Source organism: Balaenoptera physalus (assembly GCF_965194825.1).
Source record: "Balaenoptera physalus genome assembly, chromosome: 13".
Lineage (NCBI taxonomy): Eukaryota > Metazoa > Chordata > Mammalia > Artiodactyla > Balaenopteridae > Balaenoptera > Balaenoptera physalus.
In genome coordinates, this window is record NC_138892.1 from 105,440,888 (window position 1) to 105,460,592 (window position 19,705).

The window sequence follows — 19,705 nt, forward strand, 5'->3', positions numbered from 1 at the left end:
AGCCCTGGAACCCAGAACCCAGCGTAAAGGAGCAAAGGAGGCTGAAAGGTTGAGGCCCAGGAAGGGGGCGGGGGGCTCCTGTTGAGAGGCAGGAGAGGAGCGGGGACACGGTGACGCTGCCCCTCTCTGTTCTGAACCTAGTGCTGGCCTGCATCCCAGCCCCGGGGCTGCGGAGAGCCCCAGGTGGAGGGCACGGCGGGGCGGCCCAGGAGGCACACGCACAGGCGTGCGCGCCCTGCATCCCACGCACGCCCCGAGCACGCGGGCTGCCACCTCCGCACACTGGCACACACTCCCTCTCTAACCACCTGGCACGGACACCTTGACAGTTTAGAGCACAGATACACCCCCTCAGCCACACACACACACACACACACACACACACACACACACGCACGCACGCACTCCCGCCGCCGCCCACTCCGGCCGGCCGGGACCCGGGAGCTGGCGAGGGCGCAGAGCCTACCAGCTGCAGCCCCGCCAGCGCCCCCTCTCCTCCAGGGCTGGGTTTTTCCAGCCGGAGCCCCGCTCCCTCTACTGCAAGCTCTGGAAATTGGTGTCTGACGTCGCCGCTCCCGCACGTTGTTTATTTACTTCCTCTTTTCTTCCCTCCGCGGAGGCTCTCCGGTCGGGAGAGCTGCAGGCAGAAAGCTGCCGGGTCGAGGAAGCAGAGAGGACGGAGGGCAAGACCGCTCAGGAGCCCCCGGCCCGCCCGCGGGGGCCATGAGCGTCCGGCCGGACGCCCCGAGGGAGGAGGGAGATGCCGGGGACAGGGGACAGGAGGCAGAGCCGCGGGGCCGAGCCAGCAGCCGGCAGCGCCAGCGCAGACAGGCCACCCGGTTCCTGCACAAGGACTCGGCCGACCTGCTCCCCCTGGACGGCCTCAAGAGGCTCGGCACCTCCAAAGACTGGGTGAGGCTGCCCTGCCCCCTCCCCGCCCCCGGGGGGCCGGGGCCCCTTCTCTCCTCCGCCGGGGAGGGTGCAGACCCCAGCCTCCAGCTGCCCCTCCCTGCCCACGGGGAGGGGAGAGGCAGCCCTGGCTTGTGGGTTCACCTTGACCGTTCCCGGCCCTTCACTGGGGTGTTCCCACGGCTTGGTGGCTCTGGGGGACCCTATCTATTGCTCAGCTTCCCCAAAGAGCCCCAGGCTTGTCTTGGGGGGAAGAGAGGAGCACTGGTTAGAGCAGAGGTTTGTGGGGACCCTGGAGCAGTCGTTTACCGCTGGGCCCGGAGGACTGACGGGTTCAAGGTCGCGATTCCCTCCTCTGCCTAAACCACGGGTCCCCTCACACTGGGACTGGACCTTCGGTGCCCCCTGCCCCATCCTCGCCAGAACACCAGGGTTTGCCACGCCTTTTGCCTGGGCGCCGGGCTCCTGAGGGCCCCCTTGCTCCCTGCAGGTGCAGTGGCCCTTCCAGCCTCCTTTCCTTCCGTCCCCCTGCAGCAGCGTGGCCTCCCGAGGGAACGGGGTCGGGGAGTGACGCCGAGGGGTGGGTTAGTCGGGGACAACTGCACATACTCACTGCCCTCTGACAGAGGGAGGGGCTGGGAGAGCGGCCTTCCTGGGGGCCAGAATGCTTGGGTTCAGGTCCTGGCTCTGGCACTTAGCAACTCAGGCAAGTCGCTTCATGTCTCTGAGCCTCAGTTTCTTCCTGTGTTACATGAGGATAAAGTCAACAGGATGTACCTCCCAGGGATGTAAGAGTTACATGAGATAATACCTGTAAAGGACTTAGAACAGTGCCTGGATGATTGGGAGCTCTGTCTAAAGGCTGTTGTCCCTCCAGCTACTCTTACTATTCCATTTAGCCTGAGAGAGAAAGTAAGACCCACAAGGTCCGGAGAAGATGCGATGGCTCTGGCCTCCGGCTCACAGAGGACAACAGGGCTTCTGTAGGAAGGTTGGGGGTACCCTGTCCTCTCTCATCTCCTGGGCAGGGAGTCTGAGAGGAGGGACTCCTGCAACCTGAGGTGTATGAGGCCATTTCCAGGCCACTCTGGCAGCCCCTTCTCCCCGGAAACCTGGAGCCAGATGCAGCCCCTCACTGCATTTCCTGAAAGAACCCTACCTTTCCACATTCCTCCCAGCCAAATGTTCCCCCTCCAGGAGCCCGGCCCAGCAGCCCCGCAAAGGGGAAAGGTGACCAGACTGAGATTTCAATTCAGAGAACCTCCTTGCAAACAGCCAGCACAGCTGAGAAACAGATGGAGCAGGGAAGCAGGTTCTTTGGCTCTCAGTGGCTAGGAAACCACAGCCTCTGACCTCTGCGGCCCATCCCTCATCGGTTCGGCCCAGGCGAAGAGGCTCTATTAACACTGCCGCCCCAGCGTGGCAGGTCCAGCCTTCTACCCTCAGGACCTCCCGGACTGACATGGAGCAGTTACCTTGTATGGCTTTGGGAGTGAAGACACAGCATTCGGGGGCCTGAGCCTGCATCCCTCGTGGGACAGGTGGGAGGAGGGCTGGAAACCACAGAGCTGCCCTTCCCAGCCGCTCCCAGAGCTCGCTGCTGCCCTCTTCCCAGAGCTCGGTCTCCTGCTGGCAGCCTGTTGGCGGGAGCAGCCTCAAGGGCCTCATTAAGCCAAGGGTAGAAAAACAATCCCAGGCTCCCAAGGAGAGAGGGCAGGTGGGGAAGCATGTGCGGAGCCTGGAGGGACACAGTCATTCTTCGGTGAGCATTTATGGAGTGCCTACTGTATGCTGAGCTGAGCCCTGTGTTGCAAAGAGGACTGAGATACAGACCTGACCTCAAGGGCAGATAACAGCTTTGAGACGTGTGACAAAGGGGCCATGGGACAGGACGCTGCCCCCGCCTGGTGTGTGGAGGGAAGAGTGCAAAGAGGTCAGACAGGGCTTCTTGGAGGAGGTGAACGAAGCCTGCATGAATTACAGCATGCACTTGGAACCCCAGACTTAAAATAAAAGCCTCTCTCCAGATAAAGAGAAGTTCCTGAGCCAGTGGCCCAGTCTGGCCTAGAGAAGGGTGAGAAGAAGAGTTTCAGAAGGAGGGGTGTGCAGGAGCAGAGGCATGGAGGTGAAGGGCAGCCTGGTCCAGGCAGCGCCAGAGGGGGCGCTGGGGCAGGTGAGCACAGCGGGGGCTGGGGGGCGGAGATGAGGCAGTGGCCGGGTCACCTGGGCTGTCACCCCCAGGTAAGCACGGTGGGGAGGGGAGGGCTCTGATGGATTTTAGTTAGGGGAGTGACAGGCTTAGTTTGACATGTTGCTTTGTGCTTCTCAAACTTTACCGTGCACACAGGTCATCTGGGCATCTTGTTAAAACAAGGTTCCAGTTCAATAGGTCACGATTCTGCACTTCTAGCGAGCTTCCTAGTGATGGTAAAGCTGCTGATCTGAGGACGGCACTTGGGGGAGCAAGGGTTTCAGAGACTCCCTGGCTTTGAGCAGGTGGATTTGAGAGGCACGTTCTTATGGACTTAGGGAGGCGTCCCAGGGACTCAGGAGAGCTGTGCTGAGGTGTGAACGAAGCAGTAACAGAAAGAGAGGTGGACCGTAAATACAGGAGGCGAAGCTGGCAGAATCTAGAAGTGACTGGACGGGGCGGGGTGGCTTCAGGTGAAGGACGGTGAGGATGACGCCCAGCTTCCTAGGTCGTTTGTTTGCTTGTTTGTTTGTTTGGCCATGCCTCGCAGCTTGCAGCATCTTAGATCACTGACCAGGGATGGAAGCCGGGCCCCGGCAGTGAGAGCACCAAGTCTTAACCACTGAGCCACCAGGGAACTCCCCCAGCTTCCTAGTTTAGATTTGGGCTTTTTTTTCTTTTTTGTTTGTTCTTGTTACTTTGACTTCTTTTCATCACACCATCAACTCTGGGATCTGCATCCCACAGAAGGATGAGGTTAGAGGAAGAAAAAAAGAAAAAATGTCCCCAAGAATATGTGTTGTAGACTTGAGACAGAATTTCCCCCCAGCATCATACGAGTGCCTGAAATGTCCCGTCTATCTAACCGAGGAGAGACCCTCCCCCCGTCCCCATCTCTCCATTACTGAGCAATACATTGGGGTCCTGGAAAACGGCATGATTTGATACTGGGACTAGGTCTGCTATAATGATGTGACTGCTGGGATCCTTGGGGAAGCTCTCACCCCTTCTTACTCCCAGGAGACTCCGGAGGGGGGCGGGGCTGGGGAGAACGGCCTGGGATTTGTAAAGTGAGGGAACTGAGCATCTGCACGTTTTGTGATGGAAGCAGCAACCGCACAACGTGATCCAGAGGCGTCTGGTGGAGGGGAACCCGAGCCGGCCTCTGGGGGAGCATCCCTTGGTGCAGGCCGCGATCCACAGCCAGGAGAGCAGGAGGAGGACCAGCAAGACAGAAAGGCCGGCTCTTCTGGTCAACTGCAAGGTGAGACCCCCTCCTGGGCCTGCTCCCCTCACCCACTCTCCCTTCTGCCCCGGTGGTGAGGGAGGGATGCGGGAGCCCCCTCCCCAGGCTGGGCCACAAGCTGGGATCCTCCATGTCCTTTGCTCCCCGCCCCTCCCCGCCCCGTCTTTCCGAGGTGCACACGACTCCCTTTCCCTGAGCAAAGCATCATCTTGAAACGTGAGTGTGCTCCACACACAAACGGTGCGCACGTGTGGATAACGCAGCCCTCCCGCGAAAGCTCACGTGCTCCAGATCACAGCCTTGTCGTCCCCGGAGCCAACGCCGAGCCGTCCCCTCCCTTCTGCCCGTCTTTGCTCGGTGCTTCCTCTGCCTGTCATCCTAGGTCCACGTTCTCGGATCCTTCCAGCCTCAGCTGTCACTGCCTCCGGGAAAGCTCCCCTGACTTTCCCCATGGAAGAGCCTTTCCTCCCGCTCAACATCTAAGGCTCTAGACTCACAACCCACAGCCTTAACACTCTCGCTGCACTGGTGACCCTCCACTCCCCTGCACCCTGGGGAGCAGCCTCCCCTGCTGCCCCTTCCACGTGCCCACGCACAGCAGACCTCAGCCAACAGTGTGGAAGGAGAAAACAATGTGTTTTGCGGTATCCAAGTGCAAACCCAAACGTCTGTTTTTATCTAAAAGGAAGCGACCTTGTCTTCCTTCGCCTGCGGTGGCGAATCTGTTCCCCACATCTAATTTCCTAACCAGGTACTGCGGTCCCCCCATCCCTCCTCACTCCCACCCCAGATTCCTCTAACGGGAGGCCCTCGGCAGTACTCTCAACAAGCACAGGCACAGACCTACACTTCGGGTCGAATCCTCCCCAAAGTACGCTCTCACCGCCTGCGGCTTTACTTCCTTTCTTGATTCCATATCTGACCCAGTTCTGCCTCAACTGTACGAGTCCCATAAAAAACACCCTTAACTCACTTTTTGTGGGCAGGAGGCCGCACTGAGCGGCTTGTGGGATTTCAGTTCCCCGACCAGGGATTGAACCCGCGCCCTTGTCAGTGACAGCGTGGAGTCCTAACCACTGGACCGCCAGGGAATTCCCAGCCCTTCACTCATTTCTGAAAGGGGCCCATCAGGGGCTGGGAAAGGTGACAGAGCCAGTCCCAACCCTTTCTCCCCCCTACCCCATGGGGACTCACGGAGTCCCCTCCCCTCCCCCCTTTCTCAGTGCCAGGACCAGGTTCTTCAGGTGGCCGTGGACACGGGCACCCACTACAATCAGATCTCTGCTGGATGCCTCAGCCGCCTGGGGTAAGACGGGGGCCCAAAAGAATGAGTAGGGAGGGGGCTTCTTTTTAGGGTGATGAAAATATTCTGAAATTAGTGACGGTTGCAGAACTCTGTTGTCTCCTTCATTTTTATTCTTTTTATAAATTTATTTTATTTATTTATTTTTGGCTGCATTGGGTCTTCGTTGCTGCGTGCGGGCTTTCTCTAGTTGCGGCAAGTGGGGGTTACTCTTCGTCGTGGTGCGCGGGCTTCTCATTGCGGTGACTTCTCATGTTATGGAGCACTGGCTCTGGGTGTACGGGCTTCAGTAGTTGTGGCTCGGGGGCTCTAGAGCGCAGGCTCAGTAGTTGTGGCGCACGGGCTTAGCTGCTCCGCGGCATGTGGGATCTTCCCAGCCCAGGGCTCGAACCCGTGTCCCCTGCATTGGCAGGCGGATTCTTAACCACTGCGCCACCAGGGAAGTCCCTCTGTTGTCTACTTAAAAAGGGTGGCTTTGGGGAGTTCCCCCTGCTGGTCTAGTGGTTAGGATTCAGAGTGTTCACTGCCGTGTCCTGGGTTCAATCCCTGGTCCAGGAACTGAGATCCCATAAGCCGCGTGGCACGGCCAAAAAAAAGAAAAAAGAAGAAAAAGGGTGACTTTCATGGTATATGAACTATATCTCAATAAAGCTGTTACTTTTTTAAAAAGAGTTGATGGGGGCTCTGGCAGAGAAGACAGGACTTAGACCCCACGTGGGTCCAGGGTTGGCTGAGAACCCAAAGTGTGGCGGGGAGGGACACTAGCGGACTACCGGGGTGGGGGGCTGTGGTGGCCTTAAGCCTTGCTTCCTGACCACAGGTTAGGGAAGAGGGTCCTAAAAGCCCCAGCTGGGGACCTGGCACCTGGGCCCCCAGCCCAGGTGGAGCCGCTGGAGCTACAGCTGGGCCAGGCAACCGTGGCGTGCTCGGCCCGGGTGGTAGGTAAGTCCCCTCTCCGTCAGCATCCCCGCGTCTCTGCTCTTGCAGCTCTCCCTCCTGGGTGGGGCGAAGGCAGAGCCTCTCAGCTCCTGCCAGCACAGACAAGGTACCCCCAAAGATGCTCTGATTATCCCCCAAGGTTCTCTGGCCTGGGGTGGTGGGGGGAGCAGAGAAGGGGCGAGTGCTGACAGGAGGACAGCAGCATTCTCAAATGGTTCCCGCAGATGTGGAGAGTCCTGAACTGTGCCTTGGCCTGCAGACTCTGCTGTCTCTCAAGGTAAGGGGGATGCTCGTGCTGACATCCACACCCAGGGCCTGACCCCGCGGGCTGGGAAAAAGAGGTAGGGGGCACGGGTGTGGAAGCATGGGCCAGGCTGCGAGGAGAAGGACTTGGAGATGTGGGATTTCACCCTCGATCCTTAGAGTTTCCTTATTTGTGAAAAATATGGAGAACCGGGTCCCTCCGTGATAGCGGTCCAGGTGAATGGAAACAGGGAGGAGAAAAGAGCAGGGTGCTGGGGGAAGGCGGAGGGGAACAAAGCAGTGTGGCTGGGAGAGGGGTTACCTGCCCAGGTGAGCTCATCGTCCCCCAACCCCACAGTGCTGCATTGACCTGGAGCACCGCGTGCTGCGGCTGAAAGCCCCCTTCCCTGAGCTGCCCTTCCTGCCTCTGCACCAAGAGCCGGGCCAGTGACCGCTGCCCCCGATGGTCCCCAGGGGGAAGCTCCTTGCCTGAGGGGAAGAGCCATGATGGGGCATGACTAGAGTCAGGTAGCTGGGACAGCTGGGTCTGTCCCTCTTGTCACCACCCTGACCCCACTGTCCCATTTCCCAGTCGGCCACACTCCTCTGCTTCTCAGCACCTGCCCCATCCCCCAGGAGGAGCGTTCCCTGGAGGGCCCGCGATCTCAGGGTTCTGGTTTCCCCATCCTCTCTCATCCTCCCCGTCCCAAGAAGAGCGGAGCTCAATCAGGACTGCAGAAAAGGACATCAGCAGAGCGGGGTCCTGGTTGGGCCCCTGGCACAGCAGGGGGTGGCCCGAGTCCAAGGCTGCAGCCTGCTGCTGGCCCCTGCCTGCCCTGTCCACCCCGAACACCGTCGAGGCCTTGACTCCGCGTGGCTCGCCTCACAACTAGCCCGCCCCCCTCCCCGGCCCTGCTGTGTCCACTTCTCTGATCTGCGCACAGCTGAGAGGGAGAGAAACGGTCACCACAACAGTAGAGGAATGCCTGGCCCACGAGGGCCGGGGGTTCCTTCATCAGCTGCCTCTTCTGGGGCTACAAACGTCTGAAGCCACAAATGTCTGAAGCCAGTTATTATTTGATGCCCTGCGCAAACGTCGGGTAAACCTCTACTATTTACTCCAGATACGTACCACCCACCTGCTTCTTCACCCACTGGGCATGTGTGGAGAGCCCTGTGGGGAACTGCCCCCCAAGGCAGGCAGGATGGTGGCGTTGCCAGGACCCAGACTTAACCTGACCAATATTCCTTATTTCTAGAACTATCCACTTCATTAGACCTTCTTCCCACCCCTCATCTCTGGCCTCCTGAGCTTGAGCTGGTCTTTTCTGGCATCAGTGGCTACCCATCCCCCGACCCCCCCTGGCCCTGAGTCCAGCAAAGACACAAGGAGGCTTTGCTACCTTCCCTGTGAAGAGCCCAAACCTCAAAGGGCCAGGCCCCCGGGTGCCTTTCTGGCAGATTTGAGTCTCTCATATGTTGGATTAGGGGAAGAGGAAGACAGCGGTATAACTAACCCGACCAGGGGACTAGGACACTCGGGTCGGAATCAAAACCCTGAGCCTGGCGTAGATTAGATCAGAGCAGATCCAGGATCTGCCAGGACCCCTGGCCATACCTTTCTCAGCTGAGTCCTCTGCACCCAGAAGAGGAGAGGGGCTCACTGGCACAGGTGTGAGAGTGCGCTGGCCCCTCTGGCCGTGCTCCTTGACCCCTGCCCTCCCGGGCCTCGCCCTGTGCCCCTCCCTTCTGCCTCCTTTGCTTCTGCAATTGCAGACCCAGGCCCAAGGAGGCCCTCAGCTCAGTGGCTTCTCCATTTGAATAAACACCTGTTTGTCTTACCTAGCGTCCTCCTCTGCTTCTCAGACGCTGAATGATCACTCTGCCCTTGTTCCCTTACAGAAGGAAATGTGAATGGGGACATTCCCTCGGGCTGACCCCTCTGGCTGGGGTCACTATAACTGACAGCAGTGGCTTTCCAACTCCTCTGAACACAACTCAGCAGGAAGTGTATTCTACATTGCACTCAGTACACACACGTGCACAGACACATACAAGTATAACAAAACAATCTTTCCCTACACGTGAGCAATATACTCCCATATTTTTTATCCTTAGTCTATTCTATATCATTTATTAAAAAAAATTGCCGACCACAACCCACCAAAGGATTGCAACCTACAATTCGAAAACCACTGATTCAGAGCACAGGAATCAAGAGCAGAAGGGATATAAATGGCCCAGGGTATCATTCTGATTGTGGCCTGGATTGTAAACCTGCATCAGATTTTAAAATCATGAGGGTGAACAACCAATACACTTACAACCATTCTGTACCCAGATGACCATTCTGTTTTTCACTTTCAGTAGTGTGTTCAATTTATTACATGAGATATCCCTCGCTTTACTATAAAGTAGGCTTTGCGTTAGGTGATCTTGCCCAGCTGTAGGCTGACGTAAGTGTTCTGAGCACGTTTAACACAGGGTAGGCTAAGCTGTGACGTTCGGTAGGTGAGGTGTGGGAAATGCATTTTCAGTTTACAATATTTTCAACTTACAATAGATTTATGAGGACGAAACCCATCATAAGTCAAAGATCTGTGGTTCGCCATTCGTGTAACAATCACTGATGTCAGTGACCCGGAGCCGTGCCACGGAAGATGGAACTTGGGGGGAGGGCCCTCACTGCCATCGCGCCACTGGCCCCAAAGTCTGATTGGGGAGCAGCGAGAGATTTGTAGTCCCTCCTCACGAACAAGTCTGTTTCCCACACAACGAGAGTGGGGAGCTCTGGGGAGGGGGCAGTGCCTACTGGTGTGATGGGTGAGGCACACAAGGAAAGGGGCAGAGGAGCAACTCGTCTCTTCCTTCACCAGAAAGACCACAAGGTCTACAGTTCACAGTCACCCTAGGGTTGCCGCCATCCTTCCTCTGTAATGTGCACTCCCTGTCTCGCAAATACCATGGACAGCTTGCGGGGTGGGGAGGTTCAGAAGGATCCCCGTTCAGCCAAGACGGCCGGTCCAGCTAGGAGGGATCCTGGAGGCCTGTGGAGGCACACTGTGGTGGCCGATCCGGATGGTAGAGGGTTTGGTGAAGCAGGGCCCGGGCGGCGGGGAGGTCATCAGGGTCTGTGGGAAAAAGGGGCTGGTGGGTCTGCTGGGACTCACCCACCCCCAGCTCCCGCAGCAGCCCCGCCCCCAGGACTCACCCACCCCCAGCTCCTGCAGCAGGCCCCGGAACTCCGGCTCAGCCTCTAGCACTTTGAGCAGGTTGGTGGACTCCATCCGCTCCAGCTGCACCTCCCAGTACACGTAGATCTTCTGATTGAAGGTGACGTACACGAGGCAGGGGCTGTTGCAGCCCCCTTTGCAGGCGTACAGGCCTGGGGGAGGGGTGGCGGGGGGAGAAAAAGGTCGGGGAGGCTCATGCCCGGCGCGGGCAGCATTCGTGTCAGCAGCTTCTACCCGCCCGTGGACGCCAAGCAGAAAACTAAAGGCCCTCTATTTCTTCCTTGTTGGGAACTCAGTAAAGCAGGTAAAACGTAAAATATCTGGCCCATTCCAGATACGGAAAACCACAGTAACAAAGCCCAGGCAGGACAGTGTCCTAGGAGGTGACATGTGCTGGTTTCCCATCTCAGTGACAGCCCCAGGGTAACGCGGGGCGGCTTCTCTTGGGTGGTGATCCCTCTTCCCAGGTCACTGGAATGTGGCACAAGCGCGTCATTCAAGTGTTACCATTTCAGTGACCAGAGACACCCCCAAAGGAGTTAACGCTGCTTCCCAAGGTCCCCGATTTGGAACTAAGAGAATGGAACTTGGAGAACAGTCTTCACAGAGTCCTGACACGTTCAGATGGGGAAGAACTTTCCCATATCTCCACACAGCAGGCAGACAAGAACTCATCCGACTCTTTTTTCTGAACAACCCGCCCCCCATATCTGATCCTTTAAAATATCCAAAGATAGACGCCTTACTGTCTTTTATCTCCTCTTAGTTAAAACTGTAAAGATGGCAATCTGGTACCCACTCACACCCTCTAACGGAAGAGCTGAAGAACTCGTTTGTTTACAAAGACTTGTGTCAGGGGCCGCAGTGAGAGTGCGAGCGAGGGGGACAGGTGTGCTTAGCAAGGAGTGCGGGGCAGGGTCCCACCTGCACAGAAAGCGCGGACGTTCTCATCCACCTGGAAGCGCACGACGGTGCGGTTGTGATCAATGATGTACGTCTGTCCATCCCAGGCACAGGCAACCACCTCCTCGTGCCCGTTGCCCTGAAAAAGGCCAGAGACCGGGATGCAGGGGTGGCCAGGAACCGTTTTATTTTTTTTTTTATTCTTTCAATTCATTTATTTTTCGCTGCATTGGGTTTTTGTTGCTGTGTGCGTGCTTCCTCTCTAGTTGCAGCGAGCGGGGGGTACTCTTCCTTGCGATGCACGGGCTTCTCATTGTGGTGGCTTCTCTTGTTGCGGAGCACGGGCTCTAGGTGCGCGGGCTTCAGTAGTTGTGGCTCGCGGGCTCTAGAGCGCAGGCTCAGTAGCTGTGGTGCGCGGGCTTAGCTGCTCCGCGGCACGTGGGATCTTCCCGGACCAGGGCTCGAACCTGTGTCCCCAGCTTTGGCAGGCGGATTTCTAACCACTGCGCCACCAGGGAAGTCCCCAGGAGCTGTTGTAGAAAGGCTTCCTGACCGGGTGGATGAAATTACGGGAGCCGAGGACTCGGCTCCGGGCGACAAACAGCTGGGAAGGCAACTCCCCAGCGCTTCTTACCGACCATCTCCCGGCACCTGGCACCAGAGGGGGCTGCTGAACGAGCCACCCCCACAGAGTGCGCGCGACAACCCTAAGAAGTAGGCAACGTCACTCCCATTTTATACTGAGGAAGTGCCAGCTTACAGAAACAAGCTCACTCACCCAGGGCCGCCCGGCCGGGAGGGGGCAGGACCGGGACTCAGAGCCGGGCCTGACCTGACCTCAGAGCCTCGCGCCTCTCCTCCCAGACCCTCAAGCAGGCACAACGGCCGCGTCAGCGCAGCCCCACCTGCCGAACCAGGGGCCACAGCTCTGGTGAACACACACTCGTGTGCGGACGTCTGCAAATGGGCGAGCAACTCACTCCTGGACCCTAAGAACAAGTTGCTTCTCTTTGGAGCCATCGGCTCTGCTGAAATGGGAGCTTCGCCAGCGGCACGGAGAACAGCGCTGAGCCCGTGGAGTGGGGGGAGCTCGGGGGGCCAGGCCTGTCTAGGGAGCCTTGAGGTAACGGCGGAGGCGGCTGAGAAGGGAGAATGGCCCCCTACGGGCCCCCACTCACCGTGACGTCCAGTTTCTCGAGGGCGAAGAGCTGGTGGTCCACCTGCACCGACCACAGCAGCTTGTCCGCCTCCTCCGTGAGCTTCAGTGTCCCTGCAGGGAGAGGCGGCCGGGCTGGGGGCAGAACCCTGCGCAGACCCCGGGCACACAACATGGGCCCACCCTGCACGGCCCATGGCTGACCCGAGGGACTCACCATCCAGGGTGCAGAGGGCAAAGAGGCCCGAGGCGCCGCTCTTGGGGCTGCGGCCTGTGGGGGGAGGGGTCGGCGCGGTAGAAGGACCAGAAGGAGGAAACGCGAAAGGCAAGGCGAGATCAGAGCACACGCGGAGGGCGGCCGAGGGCGGGGCGTGAAGGATGAGCTAGAAACAAGGGTGGTCCTGTACCTACCCTCCCCCCTTCCCCCCTGCATCCCCCGCCCCGCCCCACCTCGCTTGATGTTGCCGATGAGGTGAGTGGAGACGTTCTTGTTGTGGATGCGGCCGGACGTCTGGTGCAGCACGACGTCTCGGGCAGCGGGGGTCTCCCTGTGGTGGGGGAGGGCGGCTAAGTGGGAGCCCAAGAGAGCTTGGCTCTCCGGACCCACGTGGGCCCCATCTCTGTGCGAGCTTCCAGGATGTGAATCAGCTGGGAGACCTATCGCCCACCCCACCTGGCCCAGGGGGCAAGTCGAGAGAGAGGGACGGAGCTGCCAGGCTGGAATCTCAGAACCTCTTCCAGTTGCTGCGTCAGGGTCGGGATTCCCTGGGTCCCGAAATAATCTTCCTTAAGGGGCAGAGGTGCTTGTGCCGGGACCCAGCTGATGCTACTCCAACCACAGACCCCTCCATGGCTGTGGGCGCCCACCTCGCGGCCAGGCACCCCACCGTCCACAGGCCCGCCCCCCTTACCTAGTGCCCTCCTCGGGCCCCTCAGAGGTGGGAGGCGGCCCAGGGTCTGTGTTCCAGGTACACAGCAGAATCGCGTAAGCACAGCCTGGCTGAGATACCATTAGTTCAGGAACACCCAGGGGCCCTGGAGTCACCGAGAGACTGTCCACCTGCACCAGAGAATGGGGGCTTAAGGGGGCTGCGGGCGAGAGAAAGGCGAAAGCCTGCAGAGGACGGAGGGTGGGCAGGGGCCCTGAGACATGTCCTCAGCCTTCAAGGGCAGCAGCAGGGGGAAGTGCAGCGTCCACGGGGCTCCTGCCGGTGCCACCCTCTCCACAGGGAGCACCTGCGCTCCAGCGGCGCGGATCCCGACGCGACACCCCCACCATCACATCCCTAATTCTTAGCGCAATGTTCCTTCCTGTCTGCCTGTTACTGGCCATCTCCCCTAAGACCCTGATTCGAAGTGATCTCCTCTGGGTCTCTGTCAACAAGGTGGTTTTCCCTTCTTTCCACCCTGAGCCCCGGCCCCCGCCTGTGCTCCCACAAGCCCCCTCCAGGAGGGAGGCCTGTCCTGCTCCTAGGCTGTGGCCCCCACGCTCAGCCTCTCACCTGACCCTCCAGCATCCACTTCTTGAGCAACACCAGCTGCCCTGTCAGATGCTCGGTGCCATCGCCCAGGTCCTCCCAGCGGAAAGCCCGGACCACGCGGTCTGTGTAACCCACCACCAGCTCGCAACAGCCATCGCCATCTGTGGATCCAGAAAATGAGACGAGTTTGGAGCCAAACCTGTCTTCACCAGCTGGAGTCCTACAAGCACGCCCTCCTCCCCGCCCCTCTAGCACCACCGCCACTGGCACTTTTATCAGGTTCGACCTCAGGCCCACCTGCCGAGCTGCCCCGTCACCCCTTGAGCCAGGTACCCACTCCCCTGCCTGCCCTTGCGTCCAGAACCACACAGCTGCCTCGCAGGGCCTGTCCCTTCTTCCCTCGGGTACACGACTCGAGTGCCCTGATGCACCCATATCCCTACCAGCACCTTCGAGACAGCCTCTGGCCCAAGTACCAGCCCCATATCCAAGCGGCTCACTCTCTCGCAACCTTGAGTTGTTGATCAGCTGTCCCCTTCTCGGCAGGGGCTCCCCTGACAACTCCATTTAGAACGGCCAACTCTACCTCAGCACCCTCCAGCCCCTTTCCGTGTGTGATCTCCTCCATGGCGCTTACTACTTCCGAATATACTGTTTAACTTCCTTACCACATGGCTAGTGTTTATTTTCTGTCCCTTCCTAGTAAAGGTCCAAGAGGGCAGTGACTTTTGTCTGTTTTATTCACTGTTGCAATCCCAGTGCCCGGAACGATGCCTGCTTTATAACGGGAGCTCAGTAGCTTGGCGTTAAATGCACGACAACTGCCCAAACAAATGCGACGAGCCCCCTGGCTCCCTCGAGATCTGCTCTGTTGCCCCTTGACTCCTATTCCCTGGCTGCCTGCAAAGACAGCCATGCCCACCGATGTCGCTGATCAGCATGACCTTGGTGTTGGCAGGGATGTGCTGCTTGAAGACTGGGCGCTGCTCCTCCCCCCCGAGGGTCTCGTGGTGCCCAGAAGCATCCGGGGCCTTGGTGGGCGTAAGGTCACACAAGTGAAACCAGCCCTCGGCGCTCACGGCCACCACCAGGTTCTGGGAGAGACAGAGGTAGAGGAGGGGGCTGGTCGTCAGAGCACAGGAGTCGGGGATGGGCCGAGGGAAACCCGCAGTCCCCTGGGCTTCCTACCTTTCCTTTATTACACACATCTCCAACCCCGACGCACGTAAGCTGCAAAAGAAGAAAGAGGGGCTCAGGGGGACACGCTAAGGGTCCCCAGTGCTCCCTAAGCTCTGTGAAGCACGGGGCGGGCTTCTCATCACTGTCATTCGCTGAAAACTCCTGCGCACGCCCCACATCAAGAGGCTGTGCTAATCCCGTTACTGTGCTCTGGGTCCAGTTTACCAGACAGCAGTATAAGGACCTGAGGTAGTGAAGACCACTTGGGCTTAAACAAAACAAAAACTACATCAGTAGAGCCGGACTATCATACTTCTAGACGTATTCAAATGACTGCCCCCATTTTCTACTACACTTCGTACGATCAGACAACCTCAGCAGATCCACGAAAAACTAAGGGAGTCATTCCATCACATAAAATGAAAACCAGCCTGGCTGTGTGTGCGCATGACATCTGGGAAGCCTGGGGGCTTCCCTCCGATTCAAATGAATCCTTAACCAGTAGCTGGCGACCTCGGACAGGCTGGGGAGCTCATGCGTGGGACCCAGCCTCGACAGTCCCTGGGCAGGAGGAGTCCCTTCCCCCTGGAGACCCAGGGAGCTGAATACTGACCATTCCCTGGCAGGAGCAGGTGAGCCACGGCCGGCTGTCATCGTTCTTATACACAGACAGCTTTCCACTGGTGTCTCCCACCACCAGTTCATTTAACTTCAAATGGAGAGAGAAGAGAGGGTTAGGCTGGGGTCCTGCTGAGCCACTCAAGCCCTTCTCGACTGGGCCCACTCTGCGGAAGTCACAAGACCTCAACCTGCATCTTCATCAACTTTATTAACAAGATTTCGAGACCAACACAGTCACAGTCTCCCAGGTTCTTTATCTCCAGTTAGGCGTATGTGTGTGTTGAGGGCAGGGCAGGGTAGAGAAGGGCCAATACAGAATCTGTGCTCCATCTCAGTAAAGTCTGACATCTGAATAGCTCAATGCCCCACACGCCTGCTTTCGGCGCTTCTAATTTGTCCTTACACATGGGACACGTTAGGAAAATGACCCCAAATATGTACCCTTTGGAGAATTTAACTTCAGAGCTCATATTTAATCAGGGGCCAAATAAAGACAACGTCAGCTCTGGGGTCGTCCCTCCCCTGGCAAGACCTTGCGACGTTGGTGCGTCTGAGTGGGCACAGCGGGTGGGGGTGCCAGAGGGGCAGCATCCCAGCTCTGGGCCTCCGGTGCCCCCTAGTGGTGGCTAAGCTCCCAGGAGGGTCTGGAGCCTCTTCGCCGTTTGCATGTGGGCTCCCCATTTCCCAGTGGTTCCCCAAAGGCTGGCCGCCCTTTCAAGGGGATAACGATGATAGCCAGCTGGCTCCAAATGCCATTTCCAGAAATACTTTCATGATTCCTTCTTGGGGGGACATCTAACACCCTTTCCTGTTCTCAGAGTGAATATTAGATTCTCAAGAGATTTAATTTTCAAGGCAACAAAGACATAACAGATCAACAGTAAGAAAAAATGAGAAATGAATTGGGATTTATTAATAATGATTTGAAGCTTAGATTTATTATATTTTAATAGTTAAGGCAGTTTCTGGTGGGGACATTAGATAACAGAAGCACAAAACAAGTTTATCTATTTACATCAAACCCTCTGCACCCTGGAGGACTTCCGCAGACACACAGGAGAAAGGCTGAATAGCGCAGGGCCTCCGAGTGCAGCTGCCTGAATTTGAATCCAGCCCTCCATGCCTGAATCTTTTCATCTATAAAACGAGGATCATAAGACTATCCCCCTCATAAGGTTGCCGTGGGAACCGAGCTAACGGAGGGAAGCATCTAGAAAGGTGACTGACAAATAGCACGAATAACAGGGGGTTTTCAGCTTCCAGTTAAATGCCTCCAAGGCTTGGGGATCTTAGCATCTTTCACACAATCCATTCTTTTTCTATACATTCATTCAACAGATGCCACAGTCCATAGTAGGCCCTCGATAAATGTTTACTTAATAGACAAATTAAATATATTTTTTTCAAGAAACAAAGAAAAATCAGAATGAAAGAGAATGCCCAGTCAACCCTTGAGTTTTCAGGGAAAGCTGAACAACCCGTTAGGGGCCCAAAGACAAATGCCACAGATCCACAGTTGTACAACTGCTGAGAAGGACCTCAGTTTAACAAGGGCACAGACAAAGGAATAAAACTGTAAAACAGTGTGGTGAGTGCGGTGAGTGAGTAGATACAACTCAGTAGGCGACCTGGACGAGCACACTTCCAGGGTCGCCCATCTGCTCCCCAGCACTTCTGCTCCTCTGTGGTCCATCCTGGCTCTGGCCTCCGGAGGTTACTCAGTGACACTAAAGAACCCCAGCTGCAGAGTACACCTTCAGTCAGAAATGCTACCAGAGAAAGGAAGTGCGCTCTTTCTGTGACCTGCGACCCCCTTCTAGACACCGTCTCCCCACTGGTTCTGTTGGGTCCTCGAGGGTGTGTATTCTATCCCTGGCTTCTCCCTCTGACTTAGCAGGAAATAAATTACTCGCAAATTACTTTAGGTTACTGGTTTAATAGGATGAAATAAGTATTCTTCCTGCCCCAAATCTCCAAAGGTTGGCCTGGAGAACCAGTAACAAAATTTCTACCCATACTCATGCAGGCTGAGTGTACCACACCTGATTAGTAGCCAACTACCTCACCTACTTGCCCTTCTTTCAATTATATTTATTAATAACAGGCAAAACCCTTCAAGTTGCTTTGAGATACATAATGACATTTGCCTTTCATAACAACCCTCATTTATTCAACAAACATTTACTGAGTGCCTACTATGTCCCAGGCACTATTCTAAGTATTGGGAATACAGCAGTGAAAAAAAGTTTAAAAATTCCTATCCTTACAGAGCTTACAATGCTTACAACTAAGGTTTAAAAAAAAGAGGTAGGGAATTCCCTGGCGGTCCAGTGGTTAGGACTCCACGCTCTCACTGCCGAGGGCCCAGGTTCAATCCCTGGTCAGGGAGCTAAGATCCCACAAGCTGCACGGCACGCCCACGGCCCCCCCCCCAAAAAAGGTAGTGTAATATACCTAATGTTGCAGAACTGAGTGTGCAATTCACTTAGAAAAGTACAATTGCCAAAAAAGCTGACACTGTGAAGCTAGGAAAAAAAGGCACGTGTGCCCTTTTAAACAATCAGGTAAAATAGAAAATAATGCACATCTAACGTCACTTTGTTAATGTACTAGTTTAAAATGTCTCCCTTGATTGTCTCATAAAATTATACTGCTGAGCATATGAAGAAACGAGAAAGCCCAGAAAACATAACACAAATTTATGGGAATAACTTTTTCCTCCCTAGACAGGGTAGAGCCAAGAAGCCTCATAAAATACTTTTTCCATCACAGCGTAAAGGAGGCTGGGGGCGGGGCGGGGTTGGGGGTGAGTGGTGGGGACGTTTTAGCCCGAATTTTTTTTCCCTGGGAAAAGAGAGCACAGACCAGTTAGGGAGGTGAGGATGAGATGTGAGGGAGGCAGAGAAGCGACGGGGGCAGAGGGTAGGAGAGGAGAGCAACCATGTGCTTTGCATACACACCCTCGAGGACCCCACGGAAGCCTTGCGACACCAGTGGGGAGAAAGTCTCTAGAAGGCGGACGCAGAGAAAGAGTGCACTTCCTTTCTGTCAGCTTTTCATGTGAAACTGAGATTATGAAAAAAAGTGTCCCACACCATCAACGGCCACCGTCCCCTTCAATGCTTCACCCCAGAACCCTCTACATCTTGTAATCAATGGGCCTCACTACATTTCCCTATTCTTCTATCACCCTTCCCCCGCTCCACGATGAGCTACCTGCGGGCTGGGGCTTTTGAATTCCCAGAATGCAGCAGAGCCCTCGGCCCATAATCAAACGCTACCGACGACGCTAACGTGTCCTGAGCGTTAACCGAGTGCCAGACACGGTTCTGCCTGCTCTACCTGTATTAAGTCACTTAACCGACGGGAAAAGGAAGGACCGCTGGGGGAGGAAAGGGACATGGACACTGAGCCAGTAACTCAACCGAGGTGGGCCCGCCAGGCGGAGACACCCCGGCCAAGCGCCGAGAGCAGTCCGGTGGGCCGGGCCGAGCCGGGCGGTGCGGAAGGTGCTCCCGCAGGAGCCGCACGCGCGCTCTTAGCCTATTTCCGACGCTCTGAAAGGGAAGGCGGCCCCGGAGGAGCTGGGAACTCGGCCACCACAGTTCACTGGCTCCTCTTGAGAACAAGTGACTGACCAGGCAGTGGACCCGGTACGCGAGTCCCTAGAAGGACAGTGCAGCAGGGCTCCGGACCAATCCAGCCAGGATGCCGGGTACCCGAGCCGCCCACACAGCCCTTCCCGATCCAGCTCTCAGCGCCGTGCGTACGCGCGCAGTCCGCACCGCCCGCCGTGCAACGCACGCCGTCCACGCCCACACCGTACGCACTCGCAGCACGCACACGCCGCCGCGGGCGGCCTCCTCCGCCCCGCCCCGCCCCGCCGTCGCAGACGGGCTGCGTCTCTCCAGGGCGCATGCACTGACCGTGTCGTTATCGACGTCTCCGAGGCAGATGGCGTGTGGGAAGAGACTCCCGCTGAACTCCAGGGCCACGCGCTGTACGTAGCTAACCGACCTCATCGCAGTTCCCAGCGCTCAGGGACCGTGGAGCCCCGCTGAGTGCTCCCCGAGCCCCTCCCGACGGCTGCCCGAGCGGAAACCCACCCACAGCGGAAGTTACGTCACCCCTGAGCCTCCAATCGCTGCCTTCCTCGCTTAACCTCAGAGATGAGGCGGGCCTTCCGGGCGCGCCGGGCGTGGGGGCGGGGCTGAGTGACAGGGCCTCGGGCCACTCCTCTTCTCCGCAGGCTCTGCGCGCCCAGGTCCGCCGACGCTGGCCTGGCCGAGCCGTTTCCTTGG

At 57.1% G+C, this 19,705-nt stretch overlaps 2 protein-coding genes across 11 annotated transcripts; one reads left to right on the forward strand and one right to left on the reverse strand.

Annotated features, from left to right (window-relative positions):
• Positions 1-413: 413 nt before the first annotated feature.
• Positions 414-8,672, forward strand: NRIP2 (nuclear receptor interacting protein 2). 2 transcript variants are annotated; one of them, XM_082422174.1, is made up of 6 exons: positions 414-912; positions 4,209-4,364; positions 5,570-5,652; positions 6,470-6,591; positions 6,813-6,865; positions 7,190-8,672. In XM_082422174.1, the coding sequence occupies exons 1-6, from the start codon at positions 724-726 to the stop codon at positions 7,280-7,282; spliced, it is 696 nt and encodes a 231-aa protein (XP_082278300.1). In that variant the 5' UTR covers positions 414-723; the 3' UTR covers positions 7,283-8,672. The 2 variants fall into 2 exon arrangements, with proteins under 2 accessions (XP_082278300.1, XP_082278301.1); XM_082422175.1 differs by having other exon boundaries at positions 417-912; positions 4,212-4,364.
• A 507-nt stretch (positions 8,673-9,179) lies between these two features.
• On the reverse strand, positions 9,180-19,575 carry ITFG2 (integrin alpha FG-GAP repeat containing 2). 9 transcript variants are annotated; one of them, XM_082422137.1, is made up of 12 exons: positions 19,331-19,575; positions 15,397-15,492; positions 14,793-14,834; positions 14,527-14,698; positions 13,626-13,765; positions 13,035-13,183; positions 12,574-12,671; positions 12,341-12,394; positions 12,146-12,237; positions 10,989-11,106; positions 10,043-10,216; positions 9,180-9,962 (listed from the first exon to the last, which is right to left on the reverse strand). In XM_082422137.1, the coding sequence occupies exons 1-12, from the start codon at positions 19,424-19,426 to the stop codon at positions 9,859-9,861; spliced, it is 1,335 nt and encodes a 444-aa protein (XP_082278263.1). In that variant the 5' UTR covers positions 19,427-19,575; the 3' UTR covers positions 9,180-9,858. The 9 variants fall into 9 exon arrangements, with proteins under 9 accessions (XP_082278263.1, XP_082278262.1, XP_082278266.1 ...); XM_082422136.1 differs by having other exon boundaries at positions 10,047-10,216; positions 19,331-19,514; XM_082422143.1 differs by having other exon boundaries at positions 9,842-9,962; positions 10,043-10,154; positions 19,331-19,513.
• Between the last annotated feature and the right edge of the window lie 130 nt (positions 19,576-19,705).